At 41.8% G+C, this 24,637-nt stretch overlaps 1 protein-coding gene across 1 annotated transcript in view; it reads right to left on the bottom strand.

Annotated features, from left to right (window-relative positions):
• The window catches only part of LOC307050133 (aromatase), a gene marked incomplete at its 3' end in the record, with an annotated part of 86,098 nt that extends 62,139 nt beyond the window's left edge, over positions 1-23,959 (bottom strand). Inside the window, exons 1-4 of the mRNA XM_079699950.1 lie at positions 23,794-23,959; positions 17,825-17,975; positions 3,771-3,925; positions 1,063-1,239 (exon numbers count right to left, since the gene is read on the bottom strand). Of these exons, the coding sequence (XP_079556076.1) occupies positions 1,063-1,239; positions 3,771-3,925; positions 17,825-17,975; positions 23,794-23,938 (628 nt within the window). The 5' untranslated portion in view covers positions 23,939-23,959. The remainder of the gene's footprint in view (positions 1-1,062; positions 1,240-3,770; positions 3,926-17,824; positions 17,976-23,793) is intronic.
• Positions 23,960-24,637: the final 678 nt, after the last annotated feature.

Genomic DNA, 24,637 nt, shown 5'->3' with positions numbered 1-24,637 from the left:
TGCTTTGTTTTTTTTAAGGCACTTATTATAGCCTAATATATTATTAGATAGATCATTTTTTACTGTCCATATACCCACTAGGATGTAAACTCTTTGAAGGCAAGGACTTCGTCTTGTCCACTGGTCTATCCTCAGAACCTAAGCCTGGCATGAAATAGGCAATCAATAAATATTAGTTGAATGAATGTATGAATCAATGAACACTGCTAGAAATCAAGTTAGGAGAAATTACATTAAGCTGACAGCAGCAGAATTTAAGGGATCCACATGATTAATGTTTGTTCTTTTGTTGGCGGTAGAGTTGCATGTATGTGTTTAATATTTGTTTCTGTAATATAGTGAGGAAAGCAGTTTCTCGAGTGTGACATCTTGCCAGGATTGTTATAAGTGCTAAGTGACAAAGTTTATGTGAAGCAACTTTTTATACTGCTTGGCACATAGTAGACACTAAATTAATGTTAGTTATCATCATTTCCAGCAGCCTCAGTACCCTTATCACCGTATAGATAGAGTCAAAGTTTTAATACCTAGTGGCTTTGAGGGAGAGGTATGTATGTGCACTTATATGTATGTGTAGATAGATAGATAGATAGAATGTGTATATGTGTTTGTGTGTGTGTATATATATATATATATATATATATATATATATACACACACACACACACACACACACATACATACATATATACATGTATATATCATGCCCAAAAGAATGGTTGGTAATGGTTAAATACATAGGTTTGGTGGTAGGATATATTTGTGACCAAATCAAATGATCACATCTGTTAAGTTTCAGCTGTGGGTAGAATCCTGTTTCCTAGAACAATGAGGCAAGATAGATACAAATGAAATAGAAGATGGCCCCTGCTACAGATATTTATGATCATATAAGTGAACAATGCAGACATACCGGGCGGGAACAATATTTAGGAATACTTAGAAAGGTTTAAAGAAGAGCAGTTTATGAAAGAGCCTATCTTTACTTGAGTCTGTTATCCTTCTCATGCCCTGTTTAATAAAGGGCCCAATGTCAAGTCACAAGAATGAAAATTTCAGTACCGTCCAAGGGGATCCCAAGGAAGAGCTTGTTAGAGGTGTCCAGCATGATGCACCGCATGAGGGTCAACACATCCACATAGCCCAACTCATTGCAGACCTCCTCCAGCCTGTCCAGATGCTTGGTGATGGAATCAGCACAGACGGTCACCATGCGCACCAGGCCGGGGCCAGACAAAGCTGAAGGGTACACGTCAGAGTGAGCCGCCTCCAACTCCAGGGCACACAAACTATCAGGCAATTTTGGCGTTTTGTGTTTGAAGCTTAATTGTCCACATTTTTATTATGGGTGGAGATTTTCATATTCTTCTTTATACTTTTTCTGTATTCTCTTAATTTTCTCCATAGCAAGTTATCACATTTATGGTTAAAAATGAATGAATGAATGAATAAATAAATATTTTTAAAACTATTCAAGACTGAACTTTTCTTCATATGATGACATATCATTTGTGAGATTGCAAATGAAATATATAGTACTTATGATCATAAATCACCAATCGGCGATTTTCCGTATTTATTATATACCTTTCCCTCTAAAGAAAGTTTGGATTTGGTCAGGATAATATTTTATGTTTCAGTGGGTGGCAGAATATTGCTATAGAACATTTCAAATTGGATCTTACCTTTTTGATCTAAGGTGCTTCCTGTTTAATTATAGGTCATATGTGTAAAATGCTAGTCTTCTAAATTACCAAACATATCCTTCTCTTAATATCAGTTGCTCTTCAATCTACATCCAGATTTACTGTACTCAGTCAATGTCATAACAGCAAAACAAATCTTTGTTGTTTGAGCAGTCTTCCTCACAGGACTGGGAACTCTTTTAGGGCAGTGACAACCTGTTAGCGTTGTACTTCGAGTCTGTAGTACGTGGTGGCTCTTGATATATTATGTATTTGTCAAATAGAGGAATGAATGAATAAAACCCGGTAGAGTGAACTGGCTCTGATCTCTTACTTTGCTCTGCTCCTGACCGTCTTAGCACTAGTGAGTCATGATGGTAGGTGGTCTAACATGAGTGTTAACTCTTAAAATCCTTTCTCTCCTTGTTCTAAGTTTAAGTTTTCTTTAGGAGTAATTGGTTTTTTTATGTTTTTTATTATTCAGACCTGCTGTTAAGAGTCCTCCAACAAAACAAATCAACTGTGCTGCAGAAGCCCCTGATGTTACACTTTGCAAATAAGAAAGGAGACCTGGTGAGTGGTCCTAGAGTCTAAGCATTTCCACACGTATAAAAAAGAAGTTTGGGTTGGCAGCATACTTTCTCACTTTAGGAAGGACTTGTAGATATGAAATGTGGGGATGCTGTTTCCTGGGTGACTGTTACATCCAGAAGTGGGACAAATGATTCCTTCATGAATCAATCCTTTGCATGGAAGGGATGGCTTTGATTATCACTCCCAGGCTGCTGTATGATTTGCCTCTACGTTCAAGAGCTTGAAGCCACATTTCAAACATATAAACAGAATGTAATATCCCTGAAAGGGTCACAGGCCAAGGAATGTGGGCAGCCTCTAGAAGCTGGAAAAGCCAAGGAAACACTTTCTCCCTAGAGTCTCCAGAAAGGAACACAGCCTTATCAGTGCCTTGATTTTCACCCCATGAGACCCATGTCAGACTTTTGACCCATCAGACTGTAAGGTAATGAATGTGTGGTTTGAAGCCACTAAGTCTGTGTCAATTTGTTAAGCAGCAATAGGAAACTAAGGTAGTGGAATCTGTGCTAGAGTTGTGCTGAATCTTGGTGATGGGCAGCTCTGTGGAGGGGGATCACCACTAGACTGGGACAGGCATAGTTTTTCCCTGTCTCGGCAGCCACACAGGAGGCATCTAGGTTCACTGCAGAGGCTGTCTGGAGGGAAGAATATCCATGGTCCCTGGTCAGACCTACAACCCATCTAGCGCCAGATTCCATCAATGATAAGGTTGCTAGTACATGACCATCTTCTCTGATGTTAATGTCAAAGGTTGGTCATGATTATTTCCCAAAGGCTTCCATTCCAGCAGCATATAGTAAAGAGGGAAATCACTAGATAAGGAGGTTTGGGGTCCAGTTTCTGTTCATCCATATCTGGCTATGTTGCCTGGGGGAAAATCATAAGCTCTCTAGAAATGTACTTCCTTAAGTATAAAACTCAGAGGCTGGAAGAGATGACATATACAGCCCTTCTAGTCCTAAAATTCTCTAATTTATTTGCAAGTTGCTTTCTGTTAAAACATCTGGGAAGTCAGCCAATGATTCGGCAAACATGTTGGCTATGTTAAATCAAGGATATGGCTGACACATTAATTGACATACACACTAATTGAAGTGACCTTAAGTATATAGAGTGCTAATTCTTTTTTACATCCATTTCATGGATGTAAAAACAGAAAGAACAAAATTGAAGTGGTTAAATATGTGGGCTCTGGGGTTGTCTTCTTTGCTACCATTTACTAATGGTGGAAATTGGGTAAGGTACTTAACCTCTTTATCCCTCAGTTTTCTCATTTGTAAAATGTAAGTGATAAGAGTATTCACCATGCGGGGTTGCTGTGGGATTAAAGTATCAAGTGTTTAAAACAGTGCCTACTATCTATGTAGTACATGTATAATGAATGTTAGTTAGCTCTTATTATTTCAAAACTGTGAAGGAGCAGAAGTTAAAAATGATTTTAAGACAGGCATATTCATAGACAGAAGAGCACTATACCCAGCACCTGAATACCTTTTGTAAAGAAAGGTCGAACGGCTTTCCAGAGTGCTGGATTATTGTTAAATATGATGCCTTTCTCATGCATGCCGATGCACTGCAACCCAAGTTTGCTGCCGAATCGGGATGTGTAGTGACTGTGCTTCATTATGTGGAACATACTCGAAGACCTGCAGAGAAAGCAAACCTTGGTGTTGATTTTTAAGGGTCCAGAGAATTCACGGTAATGAGTTTGACTACCAGTTGGCTCTCATAGCAAATGCATGTTGATCTTGACAAAATGCATAAATTCTAGTGTTCAGATTAAATAAGCACTTGTGTTAGCACAAGAACCTCCTTCGGCAGTTGAAACATTTCTACCTACTAGCTCCCTGTTTGAGCATCACTGAAGATCAATACACACACACACGCACGCACACACACACGCACAGTTATTCGTTATTTCCCCTTCTTTTTAACTCCTAGTCTCTAAAATATTACCCACTACTGTGGTCAGAGCTGCAAGGCTGTAAGAAACTGAACCCTCCACACCACCATATTCCTGACAGCCTCCAGCCTCCAAGCAGCCCCACTCCAGACAGTGCTCCCCAGGCAGAAGTGAGCCTCATGATCGGAAGTTGCTGGAATAACTGAAGTCTTACCTCTTTAGTTTTGGAAGCAGCAGTCCTGCCTTGTACCACACATCCCCCAGAGGCCCTAATCAGGCCTGGCCCCTCCAGGGGAGTATCATTCTAGGACTGAAGGACACCTCCTGGGCACCTCTGGCCCTGGGCTTGGCTGGCTGGGCTGGGCCTGGAAGGCTCTCTGTGGTGGTGACAGCAGCTGTCTTGGGGCTCTGCATCCATCATGATTCATCAGGGTCTCCAGGGTCATAGAGTTCTCCCAGGACATAGGACACGCTGAGCCATTAGATAGCCCTTGCTGTGGCAACCCTGGGACCTTGCCAGGAACCCAGGCTTCCTTGAACTTCCTGGTTCCTCTTCCACTGCTCTGCCCTCTATTCCCACCCCCAGGCCCGGCTCTTAAGGCCTGAGCTGGGTCTTCAGAGCAACTAGGAAGGAGCAGGCAGCCCCTCCCCACCCATGTCCTCCTTCAGGACTTGCTTCCTGCCCCAAATCCTACTCTAACTGGGGCATGATAAGGCAATAAGCATTATTATAACATGTTGTAAAATCCTAGCTGAAGATGTCATGGGGCCTCCATGTATGAAGAGAATATTGTCTTCTTAGGACAGTGGTACAGAATTCTTCTGCAGAGGAGCTCACTTTGGTGTGTAGATATTTTATTAAGACTGCTTATAAGTAAGGCTATGGCATTTGAAGGAAGAGTGGATAATTTGAATAATTGAAAGGATAGGGTTTTCTATGTATAGTATCATGTCATCTGCAAACAGTAACGGTTTTACTTCTTTCCAGTTTGTATTCCTTTTATTTCTTTTCCTTCTTCGATTGCTGTGGCTAGGATTTCCACAACTTTGTGGAATAAAAGTGGTGAGTGGGCATCCTTGTCTTGTTCCTGATCTTAGAGGAAATGCTTTCAGCTTTTCACTATTGAGTATGATGTTAGCTTTGTGTTTGTCATATATGGCCTTTATTATGTTGAGGTAGATTCCCTCTATGCTCACTTTCTGATGAGTTTTTTTCATAAATGCCCACTTTCTGATGAGTTTTTTTTTTTTTTTTTTTTTTGTGGTACGCGGGCCTCTCACTGCTGCGGCCTCTCCCGTTGCGGAGCACAGGCTCCGGATGTGCAGGCTCAGCAGCCATGGCTCACGGGCCCAGCCGCTCCGCGGCATATGGGATCCTCCCAGACCGGGGCACGAACCCGTATCCCCTGCATCGGCAGGCGGACTCTCAACCACTGCGCCACCAGGGAGGCCCTCTGATGAGTTTTTTTCATAAATGGATGTTAATTTTTATCAAAAACTTTTTCTGCATCTATTGAGATGATCATATGATTTTTAAAATATTTTTTTAATGTTTTATTCATTTTATTTTATTTTTATTTATTTTTGGCTGCGTTGGGTCTTCATTGCTGTGCACGGGCTTCTCAGTGAGGTGGCTTCCCTTGTCATGGAGCACAGGGTCTAGTTGTGCGGGCTTCAGGAGTTGTGGCTCTCGGGCTATAGAGCGCAGGCTCAGTAGTTGTGGCATGTGGGCTTGGTTGCTCCGTGGCATGTGGGATCTTCCCAGACCAGTGCTTGAACCCATGTCCCCTGCATTGGCAGGCAGATTCTTAACCACTGCACCACCAGGGAAGCCCATCATATGATTTCTATTCTTCAGTTTGTTAATGTGGTGTGTCACACTGATTGATTTGTAGATATTGCAAAAATACACAAACAAGGAAAGATCAGAAAAAGAAATTAAGGAAAAAAAACATTTACCATCACATCAATAAGAATAAAACACCTTGGAATACACCTACCTAAGGAGGCAGAAGACCTGTACTCTTAAAACTATTAAGACACTGACACTGATGAAAGAAATTGAAGATGACACAAATGGATGGAAAGATATAATGTGTTCTTGGACTGGAAGAATCAATATTGTTAAAATGACTGTACTACCCAAGGCAATCTACAGATTCATTGCAATGGCAAATTATCAATGGCATTTTCCACAGAACTAGAACAAGAACAATTTAACTTTGTGTGGAAACACAAAAGACCCTAAATAGCCAAAGCAATCTTAAGAAAGAAAAACGGAGCTGGAGGAATCAGGCTCCCTGACTTCAGTTTATACTACAGAGTTAACAGTAATCAAAATAGTATGGTACTGGCACAAAAACAATAATATAGATCAATGGAACAGTATAGAAAGCCCAGAAATAAACCCACGCACTTATGGTCAATTAATCTATGAGAAAGGAGGCAAGAGTATACAATGGAGAAAAGACAGTCTCTTCAACAACTGGTGCTGGGAAAACTGGACAGCTATATGTAAAAGAATGAAATTAAAACATTCTCTAACACCATATACAAAAATAAACTCAAAATGGATTAAATACCTAAATGTATGAACGGATACTATAAAACTCCTAGAGGGAAACACAGGGAGGTCACTCTCTGACATAAATTGCAGCAATATCTTTTTAGATATGTCTCCTAGATTAATGGAAATAAAAACAAAAATAAACGGGACTGGACTTCCCTGGTGGCACATTGGTTAAGAATCCACCTGCCAATGCAAGGGACACGGGTTCGAGCCCTGGTCCAGGAAGATACCACATGCCACGGAGCAACTAAGCCCATGTGCCACAACTACTGAGCTTGCGCGCCTAGAGCCTGCAAGCGACAACTACTGAGCTCGCGTGCTGCAAATACGGAAGCCCATGCGCTTAGAGCCCATGCTCCGCAACAAGAGAAACCACCGCAGTGAGAAGCCTGCGCACAGCAATGAAGAGTAGCCCCTGCTCGCCCCAACTAGAGAAAGCCCGCGCACAGCAAGAAAGACCCAAAGCAGCCAAAAATTTAAAAAAGGAAATAAATTAAAAAAAATTAAAAATAAACGGGACCTAATTGAACTTAAAAGCTTTTGCACAGGAAAGGAAACCATAAACAAAACAAAAAGACAACCTACAGAATGGGAGATAATATTTGCAAATGATGTGACTGACAAGGGATTAATTTACAAAATATACAAACAGCTCATACAATTCAATTTAAAAAACCCAATCAAAAAATGGGCAGATGAGCTAAATAGACATTTCTCCAAAGAAGACATACAGACGGCCAACAGGCACATGAAAAAATGCTCAACATTGCTAATTATTAGAGAACTGCAAATCAAAACTGCAATGAGGTATCACCTCACACCAGTCAGAATGGCCATCATGAAAAAGTCTGCAAATAACAAATGCTGGAGAAGGTGTGGAGGAAAAGGAACCCTCCTACACTGTTGGTGGGAATGTAAATTGGTGCAACCACTATGGAAAACAGTATGGAGTTTCCTTTAAAACCTAAAAATCGAGTTACCATATGATCCAGCAATCCCACTCCTGGACATATGTCCAGAGAAAACTATAATTTGAAAAGATACATGCACCCCAGTTTTCACAGCAGCACTATTTACAATAGCCAAGACATGGAAGCAACCTAAATGTCCATCGTCAGATGAATGGTTAAAGAAGATGTGGTACATATATGCAATGGAATATTACTCAGCCATTAAAAAGAATGAAATAATGCCATTTGCAGCAACATGGATGGAGCTAGAGATTATCATAGTAAGTGAAGTAAGTCAGACAAAAACATATGATATCGCTTATATGTGGAATCTAAAAAAAAAAGATACAAATGAACTTATTTACAAAACAGAAAGATACTCACAGACATAGAAAACAAACATACAGTTACCAAAGGCGAAAGGGGGTTGAGACTAACATATACACACTACTGTATATGAGATAGATAGCCAGCAAGGACTTACTGTATAGCATGGGGAACTATACTCAATATTTTGTAATAACCTATAAGGAAAAAGAATCTGAAAATGTGTATATATATATATATATATATATATATATATATATATATATATAACTGAATCACTGTGCTGTACACCTGAAGCTAACAAAACATTGTAAATCAACTCTACTTCAATAAAAAATTTTAAAAAGACTAAAGTAAAAAAAAACCAAAACAAAACATATGGGTCTGCCTATATATATATATATGTATATAACTGAATCACTGTGCTGTACACCTGAAACTAACAAAACATTGTAAATCAACTCTACTTCAATAAAAATTTTTAAAAAACTAAACTCAAAAAAACCCCCAAAAGGTATGGGTCTGCATCCTGGCCTCAATAGTTACCATATATATGTCATTGGGGAAAACATTTATTCCCTTTATTTTCAATACTGACACAAATAATAACACCTATACTATAAACTATTATAAAATGTAAAAATGCTAATAATTATAAAAGCCCGTGATTTCACATATTTTATTTTGCTTACTTTTATTAGATCTGCCAATGTATATATGTGATAAATATGCCTTGAATAAAATTAATAATATTTAAAAATAATTGAAAGCATAAATGGATAGTTATTCTCTTCAGGATAAAAGGTGGCGTGGGTTTATTAGATAGTGGTTGCAAGCAGCACAGGGAAGGCTTGAGAGTAAACAGCTGAGATGAGCCTATGTTTATGAGGATTTGGGGAGGAGAGAGACTCCTCATTCACTGCTCAGTAAAAGGGGCTTTAGAAGAAGAGAATGTCTGTTGGGAACGCATGAAGTTAAGAATCAGGTGTGGGTGGTATGAACTAATTTTCATCTACCAAGAGAAAAGTTAAGAAATTCTGCAGGTGACTGCATTTCCTGTGGAAAGGGGCTGAGGTTGGAAAAGGTTCATGCAGGGCCTAGACAGAAGCAGGCTACCTGGGTGAGGGCTAAGTGGTGTCTGTGACCATGATGAGCACGGCTCAGGAAGCTGGAAGTCCAAAATGTCCTCGTTAATAAGCTATGTGGTTGATCCTCCTTATGAGGAGTGAGATGGAGGGGGTATGAACAGAGACGGGATGGAGTTTATCAGAGCATAGGAAGATATAAGCAGGACATGTGGTGTTTGTATGTCCATTGTTTTCATAAGTGCCAGTTGTTTGTATTATAGGCGAAGACTGAACACCAAACACCCCTTGGAGAAATCAAATGAGATTATCTCAAGGTAATGAGGAAAGTCAGTTCAGTGAGGATACACGGCAGACAGACCAGGGCAGAAGGAGGTGCAGACAGCCACCCCAAAATCCTTACCCACAGGGGCACCTAGATATGGTGAGGGAGGGAGGAAAGAGGAGTCATGTCTCAGCCACCTCCCTCCAAGTTCCAGCCTTTTTACCTATGACCCTGGTAATGCCACCTCTGAGGTGTGGGGCCCTCGACTGACTCTGCTGCTGAGTAGACAATAAGACCACAGGGTTTGTGCTCAGGCACGGACAGGGTCTCATGTATCACCCTCCACCTCCTCATGCTGGCAAAGCTGTTCCAAGCATGTTATCCAGACTCCTCTGTGGGGAAGGACGATAGGCTCTTCAGATTACAGGTTTTATGTCACAGTGTTTATACATGGACCACACGGCCAAGTGCAAATTCCCCTTAGTAACAAGTAAGCATGGCAGTTCTGCAACTTCAAAAAATTTCCAGTCAAGTAGCTTTAAATTGATAGGCATTTTTCTTGGAGATAATCAGAAAAAGGTAGTGGAGTTTGGGAATTAAAAAGAGTGGAGAGCAGAGAAGGAGTAGAGGTTTTCTGCAGTGCAGCTACAGGAGACATGAAGAAAGCCAATGCATTAGTCTGTGTTTTGGCCGTGTTTACAGGGCAGGAGCCAGAACGTATATAAAAGTTGCCCATCCTGTGTGCTCTGGTGAGGAGCTGCCATAGGCAGAGCTAACGTGATAGAACCCTTAACTTCGGGGCTCGAGAGCTAACCTGCTCAGGTCTGCTAGGGAAGTTAAAATAGATCTTCCAGAACTTTCCCACATGAGGCTTACCCATTATCCCATGTCTCCAAGGCCAGGGTGGAGTTCAGAGACACAGATGATAACATCAGAAAGGAACCAAACATTTGGGCAGAGGAATAAACAGAAAATATGTACATTATAGCAGGAAAGTAAAATGTATTTATGAACATCTTTTTGATAACTGCAAATGAGGGAGAATCTGGTGTGCAGGGGATAGAAGATGGAAGGAATTGCACAGTGCTCAACTGTGCAAATTCAAGATGCATAACATATTTCTGGTGTTAGCTTCATTTTAGTTGTTATTTTTTCCCTTTTTTGGTGAAGTAAATATTGTACACGTTTTCATGTGTTCACTACAACTTTGGTTCTTCCTCGCCACTTCTGTACTAAAATTCTGTTTCTCAACTGCAAATTCTCCTACTTTGGGTGTCTTCTGAACACATAACCCTCAAAGATGGAGAATGGCTACCATAAGCTACATAACTGTTCTTGCACTGGGCTAGGGTGGCCATCTTCTCACTAGCTCCTCTCTATCCAAGTTGCAACTGGCTCCTAAACGGATGACTTTGCCTTAATGAGGTTGTTCAGTAAATGCCTGTGAGGACATATTGCCATAGGAGACCCTGGGCTAAAAGACCTCAGCTCTGGCTGAGTAGATAAAGCTGTGGGCTAAGTACTAGCCAAACCCACACATTTGTGATGGATTCCAAGGTCCCATTTAAACTTTAAAAGAAAGGCCCTGAAATAATGGCAATTCTGTGAAATGAAGACAGAATTATTATATGAATAAATTATTTACTTCATGTATATTTCAGGAAGAAAATCTTATTTTCAAATCAAAATACTTTCTACTAAGTCAAATATACTTTTGATATAATTCCAGATAATATTCAAATTACCCTAAGTTTTGGACAAGTTTTTATCTTCCTAGCAAATATAAAAGCAAAAAACAAAAATCCAGATGCTTCTATTTGTATTCCAGGGAATTAATTTGACCAACTAGCCAAAATTGTGTCCTGTATGGAAACATCATGCTATACAAAGGACTGAAATTCTTATTAATTAATAGATTTCAGGCCTCTAGCTTTCGTACCTTCCACTACCTCATTCTATAATTAAAGCAGAAAGTAAGTAATTTGTATACTCTTTATTCACAAACTCAGATCTACAAATTTTAAGTGCTTGGAGGACAAGCAGAATACTATTTTTCTGCTCTGACTGTTAGAGCTTTTGTGTATATCATAAAACACATTGGTCTGTCCATATGTTTTGAGGAATTACTGGTCAATTAAAAACTTGAACCCAAATTTAAACTCAGTTAAATGTTAGTTAATAAAGAGCTGCCATTTAAAATCAATGTGTTCTTTAGGGGGCGCCAACATCTCAGTTATCCTGAGATAGAGGCTCTGACTTGACAAAGAACAAAATAGGCAAGACAGAAGTGATATACACAGCAAGCCAAGTGTGACTAAGGACAAGCAAGTTAAAACAAGATCACTTATGAAAAGTAGGCTTTATCTCACTGGAGTAAATCAGGAAAGTGAAGCAGGGAAGGTTGGTGATGAACTAGGGATGCCAGCCCAGAGCACTCCTGACATAAAGGAGAACAGTAGAGACCTCCTTCCCACAATGCGGGCCGGCCTGTAACACCAGGTGAGGGAGATGTTACATTGACTGACTGACTGACTGACTGGCTGGGTGAGTGAGCACTTCTTACCGCTGAGGAGAGACAGAGTGAGTCCCCAAGCTCAGAAGGGACAGTGGGTAGTGTAAGATGCCTGATCCCTGGGGTCATTATTCTTCTTGAAATGTGACTGAGGTCAAAAGACATCTCCAATGATGGCAAACCTATTGTCTCTCCAAAATGAAAAGTAGCCAGGAAATAAGTCCTTAGGTGGTAAAGAAGAAGCCACCCTCCCATTCTGAGTTTAAAGAACTCACACACCTGTGGTCAGGTTCAAGATTGATGAGTACTAGGAATACAAGGGAGACAATCAATGGAATATTTGGTACTAAAATTTTATAAACACGTGCCTTGTGTAGACCTGTTCTGTGCCTGTGACTTATACTCCCTCAATCCTACCATGTTTTCCCTGTCCTTTGCCCTCTATCCTTACCCAGGTTTGATATTGAGGTCTCCTCAAAAGAAAAAGAATCTTTGTAACAAAGAGATCTGACTGTAACCACCTGAAGCTGACCAAATTTAGTATCACTAATATGGGACCACCTTCCCTGGTCTCTTGATGTGATGCAGTGTGAACTGCCTAGGACTAACAGGGAAGTATTATTACACAACAATTAACCTGAATCGAATAGAGCCTATAGACCTAGTGTTCAGTTTATAAGCAATACCAGGAATAGAAGAGTATGTTCAATGACACCATAATGAGACAGTAAGAGAGATTTGGAATGTGGGACATCCTGTAAGACAACTGATGTGGTCTTTTCAGAAGGTCAAGGTCATGGGGAAAAGGGCGGAGGACTGCTCTTCTAACTTTCCTGTTCATTTGAACTTTTCTTACTAGAAAGTTGGAAAAATATTTTCTTGTTGATGATTAGAGTCTCTCCCTTCCATGCATCCTCAAGTCCCTTGACCCTCTGCTTACTTTGTCCTAATTGCCTGGTAAAACCTCAACCCTGGCTAAATCCAACTCTCAGTTTGCTTACTCTGTGCTTGCACCTGGCAGCTGAATGGGCCGGGGGAAAAAACCATACATGCACATGGACACACACACACACACACACACACACACACACAAGCAGGTCTCAGTTAAATTCAAGTGGGCCCTTAGTGCAGCTGGCAATTCTACTACATTTCTCAAGTCCAGTCACTCCCTTGCTTTCCTGGATGACTGTTATATTCTGTCTCCTCTGTCCCCCAGTGTTGTACTTCTCACCTTTATTTCAACTACAGACTTCATTTCCTATTTTACTGAGAAAACAGAAGCAACTGGAACCTCTGCAAGTCCAACCACCAGCATCAGTGCCCATATATTCAACCTTCCCTCCTGTTACTGTGGATGAACTTCCAGGTCCCTTTTCAAGGCCACATCCACTTGTTACCTGGACCCCCTTGTCATCTCACCTGGCACACTCCTCCTGTCTGCTGCATCACCAGTTTCCTCTGTAACTCATCATTTCCATCAAAACACACATGTCCTAATATCTTGTATCTTAACAAATAAAAACTACTTGGACCAAACATCCCTTTCAGCTCTGTTCTATTTCTCTGCCTCCTTTATGGCAAACTCCTGGAAAGAGTGTCTATACCTGCTGCCTCCAATTCTTCTCTCCCCATTCTCTACAGTGGTCAGACTTTTGCCCCCAGCACTCCATTGAAACTGCCCTTGTCAAGGTCACCCATGACCTCCCTGGTGCTAAATGCAATGCTCACATCTCTGTCTAGTCATGTTGCACTATCTGGAGAGTTGACTATTCCATCCTCCCTGACATGCATTCTTGCCTGGCTTTCAGACCACCACACTCTCCTGGTTTTCCCTTCTCTGTGTGGCTGTCCTTCTCAGCCTCCTTTGCTAGTTTCTGACCTTCCTTCTTAACTTCCCATTCAGGGGTACTAGGCAAGTCAAGTCAAAATATCTGAAATAGAATCCTGATTTCTCCCCATCCCAAAGTTGCTCCACCCACCTTATCTTCTGTATAGCCCATATCTACCTGCTAATAGTATGGACAACCATCCTGGTCTATCTGAGTTTTAGCTTAAAAATCCCACAACATGGGAAATCCTCTGGTCCCAAGTAAACCAAGACAGTCATTCACCTTACTGCTATATTATGTTTTACCCTTTTATTGTCGGTGTATTAACAGTGTAACAATATATTCCTCTACAAGGGCAGGGATTTGGGGCTGATTTGTTCATGATAACCTGTTGTACATAATAAGTTCTTAATAAATATTTATTTAATGAATGAATGGAGAGCCAATAATGACTATGATAGATTAGGATCATCCAGTGCTTAGTATAAATTCTCAATAGTGGATGCTTACAAAATAAATGAATGAATTCCCTGTAAATCTATACATGATTAAAACAGGTATACAAATACTATAACAATAATTAGTATTTAAATGGGTAACTGATGTGCAAATTTGACCCCAATTAGCATGTTAAGTTCTATCTCCCCTTTATGGATGCTACCCACATTCTCCTTTTTGATACTATTACAAACACTAATACATACACACGACATAAAGTGCCATGCGTAACGTCTGTGGACCCTCAGTAATTTAGAGCATCCCCACCTGGGAATCGTGCACACTTTACGCACTTTAAGATGATCAGATGGAGCTCCCCCCAGAGCCCCCAGTTGCTCAGGCAGAATCCCGGCAGCACTTGTGCCTGACGTCCCGCCCCCAGAAGTTCTGCAGCTCCCCTGACTTCAGAACTCGGCTGACTTGAAAGTTGGGGCATAATCTCAGCACAGTTGTAATGACTACAGATGTCAAACTTTTCAAAAGAGAAAAAATCTGGCAAACTATTCAAAGAAAAAGAAAAAGCTTTCTGAGGTCCAATGGGGTCTTTTCAAGAGGTACCGGTAGTTCTGGAAGGACCTGAAGAGCAGACAAGGGAAGGAGATGGGGACAAACATGTCCTATCCCTGCGGGGAGCTCAGCCCTTAACAACAAAATTGAGCGGCTCAGAGGCAATTATAGAGAACACAGAGACTCCAACCAGAGAAAAGCCTATGAGGACAGAACAGGGAAAGAACTGGGAGAGCTGGGGGAAGGGCAGAGTGGGTTGTTGTCCAGGTCCTCAGGGTGAATCAGCACCTGACCGTGTCAGGGTCGCTAAGGTCACTTTCCTAACTAAGACAGCAGAGTGATCAGATGCCACCTGTGCTGTAACGAGGGTCCTGTTTCAGGAATTGCCTTTGGGGTTCCTGGGAATTTATCTGGTGATCTAAGTATCTAGTGTCTAAGAGCAATTTCTGTCCTGGTCCTCTGGTCCTTTCTCACGTGCTTCATTCTTCCCTCCAGGTCTAGTCTTGCACTCCCACCACCTGAACTACACTTAAGGGTAAGAAAATTAGACAGAACCCCTCCAACCTGCTTAGGTGTTTCCCCAACCCCAGGGAAAGGCCCCCTACCCCAGAAGCTTCTTACCTTCTCTCCTCCCTTAAACTCTGCAGCACATTGGAATCACCTGGGGCTCTAAACACTACCAATGCCTGGGTCCACCCCATCAAGAGACTGTAACAGTTGGGTTGTGGCCTGGGCAGTGGGGTTTTTTTTTTTTTTTTTTTTTTTTTTTGCAGTAGGCGGGCCTCTCACTGTTGTGGCCTCTCCCCTTGCGGAGCACAGGCTCTGGAGCACAGGCTCAGTGGCCATGGCTCACGGGCCCAGCCGCTCCGCGGCATGTGGGATCTTCCCAGACCGGGGCACGAACCCGTGTCCCCTGCATCGGCAGGCGGACTCTCAACCACTGCGCCACCAGGGAAGCCCGGCAGTGGGGTTTTGAATAGCTCCCTGGGTGACTTTAATGTGCAGCCCGGGTGAGAAGCACTGCTCTAGATCCTGAGCTGCAGGTGTTATCCTTTTGGATGAATATCCTGCAGGTCCCTTTGCCTGTACCTGAGGGAAAGGGGTGACAGGGAAGGCAGACACTGACTTGAGGAGGGCTGGAAGGCAACTTGCTGTGCTGGGGGATCAAAGAGCAGAAGGCAGTGTCCCAGTCCTCCAAGCCCAATTGCCATCTGTTCCAGGACATTTTTGAGGCTCTAGTCAGTTAAACAAGTGAGTAAAGTGTTGATTTTCAAAATGAGAGCATATCAAATTCACTTAAATTGGACTAGGCAGAGCTCCATAGGCCAAGAGAAGTAAAATCCAAGAGTAACTCTGGCCTCGCCATTAGAGCAGTGGATCTGAAACTGGAGTGTGCCTCAGAATCACCTGGAGGGCTCGTGGAAACAGATCGCTGGGCCCCGCCCCCAGATTTTCTTATTTAGTGGGTCAGGGTGGGACCCAAGGATGGGCATTTCTCACAAGTTCCCAGGTATGTGGATGCTGCTGGTTGGGGGCCACCATCTGAGAACCGCTGCACTGGGGTGTTTCACTGTGAACCCAATGAAATGACATTTCCACCTGAAGCTATTTATGGTTAGATGTGTAACACGGTCTGCCTTAGCTACTCTTCAAACTTTTACACCACCCAACTGAGTGAAATGAAAAAAGAAAAAAAGAAAAAAAAACAGGCAAAACCCGAGATATTAGTTTGGTTGAAAATAACATTCTTGGATAGGTAGAAATATTTGGAAGGATAACATGTTTTTTCACTCCTGCTCCCTTCTTTCAAGTATTTGGTTCAAAGAATTGGGCTTTGAGTTCACCATGGTATTTTCAGAAATGATGTATATCATCATGGCCTAAAAAAAAAATCAATGCAGTTTCCAGAAATGCTTCACTTACTTCTAGGCAATAGTCTGTGTATCTGAAGAAACAATTCTAATAAATCAGTAAAACACCCTGGTCAGTCTTAGTTTGTGGGTAAATCTCTGTCAGGGATTATAAATATAAAAACTCATTAATGAGACATTTTGGCGGATAGCTTTGCTAAAAATCTAGCAAAGATAGCTGAACATGTATGATATGTACTCTCTTTTAAGCTCTTCATTTTCCATGATCAATCATTAAGAAAACTAATATTTCACAAAGCTAGTTCCTTAGTCAATGCATATTTTGTTAACCCTGGAGTAAATTCAGTCTGCTAAAGTTATCTGGAAAATATTAAGTGTATGGGGAACAGGAGAATACCATTTCTTTTAATAGGCAATATTGTTCCTAATTTATATAAAATCACTCAGCAAGGACACTGGCACACAGTCACCAATAGGAGAGCAGAGTATGAATGGCTTCTTCATCTGCTGTCTATCCTCCCAGAGTTTCTCAGTAGCCTGGCATTAGAAACACATCAGCGAATTGATACAGTCAGAATTTTTTTCTTCAGGTGTTTTTTGTTGTTGCTATGATTGCTTGTTTGTTTGTTTTGATGCTTACTTGTACAGCTAAGACCAAAATATTAGGAAATAGGAAAGCATAAAAGATAATACCTCTCCCTCAAGTGTGTTTTGTCAAAACCAAATCACCAGGCTTCCCTGGCGGCACAGTGGTTGGGAGTCCGCCTGCCGATGCAGGGGACACGGGTTCGTGCCCCGGTCCGGGAGGATACCACATGCCGCAGAGCGGTTGGGCTCGTGAGCCATGGCTGCTGAGCCTGCGCGTCCGGAGCCTGTGCTCCACAGTGGGAGAGGCCACAACAGTGAGAGGCCCGCGTACCACAAAAAAAAAAAAAAAAAAACCAAATCACCTGTAGTCTAAGTTTCCACATTCACTGCTCAGAGAGATTTTGAATAATTTTCAGTCTTCCCAGAGTTCTTTATATGTACCTCTGGCTTCAAGCAAGACCCAATTATTCTACTTGTCTCAAATGTTAGATTTTTACCTGGGAATCACTCATCTTTATTTAAGTAATGAAAACATAACTTCGGAAACAAAGATGGCAAAATATCAAAATAAGTTTGTTTTTTAATAGGAAATATCCCAGCCTTGATTTTTAAAGTATGTCACTGATTATTAACAGACTTACTTGCTAATAATGAGGGTTTCCTCTCCACATATCCAGACTCTCATGAATTCTCCATACATCTTGTTGTAGTAATTGCAGGCACTGCCGATCCCCATCCAGAGGAACCTGCAGTGGGAAATGAGGGGCCCAAGTCCCAGAAAATAGCCAGGACCTAGGAAAGTTATCAGATTGCAATCAGTATTTCCATAACACCAAAAAGACAAAGTACTTTAAATTACTGTTGTTCTTATTCCTTTATATCTACATGTCCTTTTACATCTTCTGATGTATATAGGTGAATCACATACACAAAATGATTAAAACAACAACACAAGTTAACATGAGGCTCTTCACAGCTCTATGAGTAAAAAGTTGTCCAGTTGACACCACACCAGTTCCATATGGTCTCAATCACTTCTGTCTGAACAAACTGGAATATGTGTCTAGTCTATTCTTGCTGTGTTAAACGGTGTCTATGGGTTTCAAATACAAGTCAGTCAGTCCCTCTGGTAACAGGCACGAAAACCAGGACAAGTGACAAGTTGACAGATCTGTCTGGCTGCTAGTTTTGTCTGAAAACTGGGTTTGAAATCACCAGTCAACGGAGTGGGTGGATTTGAATTAATTTGTGGTTTTGGTGTCGTCTTTTTAACTGTGAGAAACATGGCCTGCAAAGACAATGTCCAAACAAAAAGCATGCGTTCCTGGGGCTTCCCTGGTGGCACAGTGGTTGAGAATCTGCCTGCTAATGCAGGGGACACGGGTTCAAGCCCTGGTCTGGGAGGATCCCACATGCCGCGGAGCAACTAGGCCCATGAGCCACAACTACTGAGCCTGCGCGTCTGGAGCCCGTGCTCCGCAACAAGAGAGGCCGTGATAGTGAGAGGCCCGCACATCGCGATGAAGAGCGGCCCCCGCTTGCCACAACTAGAGAAAGCCCTCGCACAGAAACGAAGACCCAACACAGCCAAAAATAAATAAGTAAACAATTGTGGGGTTTTAAAAACAATGTTTAAGAAATAAAAAGCATGCATTCCTTTTTTATTTCCTTCAAAAAGGATTTGGTTTAAGAAGAGAACCTTAAGCTAAATCTCATTAGACGAAATAAAGCTAAGCACTGAGGAATGAGGCAGTGTGTCTGATCTATGTCTAGACCAGAGTCTGAGTCCAGTGATATGGTTTTAGTGAAAAGCCATGGCCCTTACACCCTTGCTGACGTAGGCGATGACAGAATTGTGAAGACTGTGAATCTGGTGAGCAGCCAGGGGAGTTGCTGTTGCTTGTATCAGAGAACAAACTTGGTAGCTTGATTTTAGTGGTGGTGGTGGTGAAAAGTTCATCAAAAGCTTGTTGGAATGGTTTTAGGAGTTTCATTGTAAAGTTATACCATTTCTGTATCTTACTCCTTTAATTCCATTCTGTCAGTGAAATAGTCCTGGAGCCAAAACTCACACAACTGTCTGAGACAGTACAGTGCTATAATAATTTAGATAATCTAAGTTTTTGTTTTGTTTTGTTTTGTTTTCTTTGGCTGTGCAGCATGGCTTGCAGGATCTCAGTTCCCTGACTGAACGTGGGCCATGGCAGTGAAAGCTAGGGATCCTAACCATTAGGCCACCAGTGAACTCCTTAGATAATCTAACTTTTTGCATGACTCATCTAAAGTGGAAGTTCAGTCCCAAATTTGGCAAACAGGGTTTACTCCTTAACTTTGCATTAGCAGGATTAATGTAGCAAATACTACCAGGTTCTTTTGTCTTTAAAGGTCTTTGTTAATGTCTATAGAACCAATATAAGAATTTGAGTTCTTTGGATCAAGGGTTCTCAATCTTAAGATTGTTCTCATAACACTACATTATACAGTTATATAGTCAGATGACTGACTTTATATTAAACTAATTTCATTGAATTCTCAAAAAGAATTAAGCTGATTTGATTGTATACATATTTCCTTAAACTTTAATCAGACATACTGACCTTTTATCAATACAAATATGCATAATAACAAAACACTTTGTATTTACAGCTTGAAACATTGTAGATCCTCAATAAATGTTTCCTGAATGAATTTTTACAATTTATTAGACATGTGTAAAGAATAAAGTTTTAAATGTCATCCTTATTTAGAATATTTTAGGTGTATTTACATTTTGATAAAAATGGAAAAATATCTTATATCTCATACGTTTAATCCATGTGAAGTCAAACACCAGTCTATTTGGGAATAGACTTTTTCAACAAACATTTACTTCATATACTATGGCCATGAGACACAAAGACATACAAATGAAAGGGTGCACTTTCCATGTTTTATCTAAATGTTTGTTGCTGTGTGGAAAGTCTTAGTATTTGGAAACCGCCAATCAAATTTAAAATATGACAGTGAAGAGCTGTATCTGTTGAAAAAGGGAGATTGTGATGACCTCTGCTAAGGCTGAGAACCAGAGTGTTTTAACCATAAGAGAATCAGAGTTTGAGTCTTCAGCAGTCAATTGTATTTCAACTTAATTCATCCAACAAACCCTGAAACCCTATTAGGTATAGACACTAGCTCCAAGTTAGGGACCCGTGATGGTATGGTAAGTATAACTAGGTCCCCATCAGATCCTGGGCAGGGAAAAGGAATGTGAAAAAAAAGCACAAAATCAAATAATTATCACACAATATGATCCTTTCAGTTAGCGTGTATATCTTATACTTTCCGGTTGGAGAGAAGAATGCTCTGGGGGGGAGAAATTTTGGTAGAATATTAGGGAAATACTCTGGTTGTGTCCACATTACACTGCTCTCTGCTCAGATTTGGGAATGCTCATCTAGGCATGTGTGAGTGCAGGAGTCTCTTGCACACCTCAGAGGAGCAGTAAATACTTCACTGCATTTTTGTGCAGAGATGGCCTCCATGAAGCCAACAGCTGGGGCCTCCCACCCTCTGTCCTAATCAAGAAGCTGTTACGTTCCATGCCAGGTGTACACCCTAGAGAATCCTGTGCACACGAATGTTCATAGCAGCACTGTTCACAATAGCCCCAAGCTGGAGACACCCTAAATGTCCACCAACAGTAGAATGGGAGATTAAAGCATGGGGTGTTCATATAACTGCATACCATATGAACTGCAGCTGCATGCCACAACCTGGATGAAACCCACAGGCAAAAAAGAGAGCAAAAAGGCAAGACAAGAATAATGTAGGATTCTATTGCTAAAGCATGTAAAACCAGGCAAAACTAAAGTATGTTGTTTGGAATATGAAATTAGGTGAAAAATCTATAAGAAAAGCAGGGGAGTGATCGTTAAGAAATAGAAGGTTGTTTACTTCTGGGGATGAGAGAGGGTATGATTGAAAAGGCACAAGAGGAGTTTCTAGGATGCTGCTAACATCCTACTTCTTGTCCTGGTCTGTGATGACATGTTTATTTGTGCATTTTCTGTATTTTTAATGGGCAAAAGGAGACTATTGCCATGTCCTTTTTTTTCCAGTGCTCCCATAAAGAATGTGGTGCCCAGGGCAGAGAGGGCCTCTGGGGTAGAGGACCCATGTGCAAGGTTGGGCATCGCCCTGTATCCTTGGGGGAGGGAGAGCTGCCAGGTGCCAGGTAACTGTAGTCCTGGCAGAGATCAGTGAACTGGGGCAGTTTCCCCAAATTGAAGCTTACAAACCCCCCAAATAGGAACGATTCTTTCCTCTCCGAGCCCTCACGGCCCTCGCTGGCACTAAGTCCTCTGCCTATGTGTGTCACCTTTGCATACTCCTCGACCCCCCTGTCCCCATCACCTGATAATGCAGGGCCTCTCAGTAAGTGTGGGTTTAAGAAACTTAGATTTGAGTCCCAGTTTCATCACTTACTAGTTATGGACACCTAGCCTCTTTAAGTCTCAGTTTCTTCATCTGTAAAATAGGCATCAACACACTCAACTCACCAGAGTGCCCAGAGGTTCACAAGAGAAAGTGAGTGTGAAACTGCTTTGAAAACTGTAACTTACTAGAGGGCTTTGGCTCATTGTACCCTCTCAACTCTTTGGCTTCACTGACCCTGAGATTCCCCATATGTATAAAGTTAAGAACCCAGAGAGCCAGTGATTGGAGGGATCTGGCCAAAGGAGTTCAGAAGTATTGGTCAGCAAGACCCATCCAACAAGGCCAGTGTCCTCACCTTCCCTTCCCCAACCAGGAGTCGCGGGATGTCAGCCTGGGCCAGAGGTTTCTAGAACTAGAAGGTTCTGACCAGACCTCACCTTTTCCCAAGGAAAGCATGGAACTAGAAGCTCCCTGGGAGCAAAATGATCATCTACCTGGGATTTAGGTCTTCCTGGTGGTCCCCCTGCTCCCCCTATTGCCACTTTCCTTCCAGTTGAGATGCTGGTAAGCCGTCTCCCTTCTGTGGCTTTAACCCCTCCCCCGTGAAATGAGGAGTTTGAACTCCACAGTTACTCATACTTGTCACAACGGTTTGCCTGGACAAGGCAGAGCCCTTCTCTGAGGCTCAGTTTCCCCTTGTGTCAAATGAACGGGTCGGGCTCCATTCCGTGGCTCTCAACCCTGACTGCTCAGGAAAGCCACCTGGGAAGATGTTAAAAAACCAAAAACCCACATGGGGACCGTCCTCAGGCAGGGCTGAGAACCACAGGACTATGTGATAGTGTCCTAGACTCTCAGTGTATGACAGCATGATGTCCCCAGCCCAGAGGTGGTAGACAGAGTGAGCTACCACCTAGGCTCCTGGTCCAGGGCTTCAAGGATGCCAGTTCTTGTGTTTGCCCCTCCCCAAAGGTCCAAGGGAGTTCTACCATCACCTGCAACATAAACATCTGGGGGGAGTTGTTAAAAAATACCTCCTCCCTCACCTCCACCTTTCACGGACCCTGACTTGGGTGCCCACTGGGGGAGGAAAAATCCAGTGAGGAAGGAGCAGTGGTGGGGAAGGGGTTCAAGTTAAAAGACTGTGGAACAGTCTTCCTTCAGACCCCCATCAGGAGTAGAGAACAAAACAAACTAAACATTCCATTCCATTGGGCCTTAAAGTAAACTAAAATACCAGGCTGAATTGAGCAGAGAGACAGACAGTTCTCTGGAAAACGATAGAGAATCCAGACCCAGGGCACTTTGCAGCAGCGCCACACTCCCACTCGACATCACTCTGTGAAGAGGCCCACGATGCTTGAAAGTGTGTAATGACTCTGCTCTTGAAATAAAGCCTTATCGGATATCTTATGTGTATCTATGGAACTGAGGACAGATGCCTGCTATGAGGAGTTTTCCCTGAAAACTAAAAAAAGTCTGATATTTCTGAGAATTCTGAGTTAATCTGGTAGTGTGGAGTGATGGGGTTTCTACTGGAATTATCTGGATAATTATATTATACTCTACTTTTGATTGATCCACAGAGCCTTGTGGAAGTTTTTTTTAGGTTTTCAAGGGAACTATAGTGCTCCCCAATTTTCTCCCACTGTCCAGGTCCCATCCAGCCCTTGTGGTGGCACCAACATCACCACCATGCCCAAAAATAAAAGTGAAGAATGGGATAAAGAGAAGGAATAAGTTCAAAAAGGAGAGAGGGCAGAGGACATGGATGAGGTAAAGTTAGAGGGAGACAGAAAGGAGTACAGAAGGCATTCCAGAGACATTTTCACCTGTAGAGCAAAACTGGAATGAATTTGAATCAAAAGAAAAAAAAAAAACCAATCCTGGAATTTTACCTTGCTCTACTCCATCTTGAACTTACTTTAAAGGATACTAGTGCCAAGTCTATTCTACCAAAGCAAAGTGGAGACTGGAAGGGATTATGTAAGATATTGTTTTAATGTTTTCAATAAACATGTGCAGATAATTAGCTAAAATTTTTTCACCTGAGTCCTCATTTGCTTGTGTGCCGCGGCCTTCAGCCATCTTCCCAGGTTTGCTCTTCATCATTTTGCAAAATTTCCTTTACCCTCATGGATCAAAAGCCCAAGAAAACAATCTTCTTAGGTACGGAAATACATGACTGACTTACCTGGTATTAAGGATGTGTCCTCATAATTCCAAACCAAGAGAAGAAAGCCAGTGAGCAGCAGGATTGCAATGCTGGCAACAGGCGCAACTTCGGTCACCATGCTGGTGATGTTATAATGCCTTGGGTTCAGCACTTCCAAAACCATCTTGCGTTGCTTGAACTCAGGGGAAGCAACTTAAAGTCCTGTGGAAATCAGAGGGTCAGAAAAATTAGAGAATCCCCCAAAATGTACATTTACGACTCCTGTTGCTTCAGAGGATGCTGTACTGTAGAGATGGGCGTTCTGTTTTATAATGTGATTGGACACTTAGACAAGACAAATTTGTAGTTACCAGTCAAAACAAGCAAGCCCAAGAGAGATCTTTTGGCTTGAAGTGCAGCATTTCTGACCTTGGTAGACTCTCAGGTTCGTTTAGACGCTTGGTCTGATAGAACCTTATCATCTTGCCCTTGAGTGGGTAGAGTGACTGAATTCCCAATTGAGAGCCAAATTTCTTACCAAAATACATGAAAATGAAGCTCATTTCAGAGATGGAGTCATTCCATGACTTCATCAGCAGATTTTGTTTAGGCAATCTTTTTCCCTTCAAGCCAAATAAATTTTTTAAAAAAGCATTCCCCAATATTCTTCCTTGCTCAAAATTACTTCCCCCAAAGGGTAAGCTTCTTCAGTAAGAAGGTGTTTCATGGGCATCACTGAGGCATTCTCAGGCTGTCTATTGAATTCAACATGATTCACTCAGGACAATCTTTTCCTATTGGCTTTGACGAAGCTTAAAATCTCTTGCACCATGGACTTGATGAGGCAGTACACATGGGCCTATGACAGAGGTAGTAGGAAAGA

This window comes from Hyperoodon ampullatus (assembly GCF_949752795.1).
Source record: "Hyperoodon ampullatus genome assembly, chromosome: 3".
NCBI lineage: Eukaryota > Metazoa > Chordata > Mammalia > Artiodactyla > Ziphiidae > Hyperoodon > Hyperoodon ampullatus.
The sequence above is the reverse complement of the archived record's forward strand: the minus strand, read 5'-3'. Positions and strand labels throughout refer to the sequence as shown.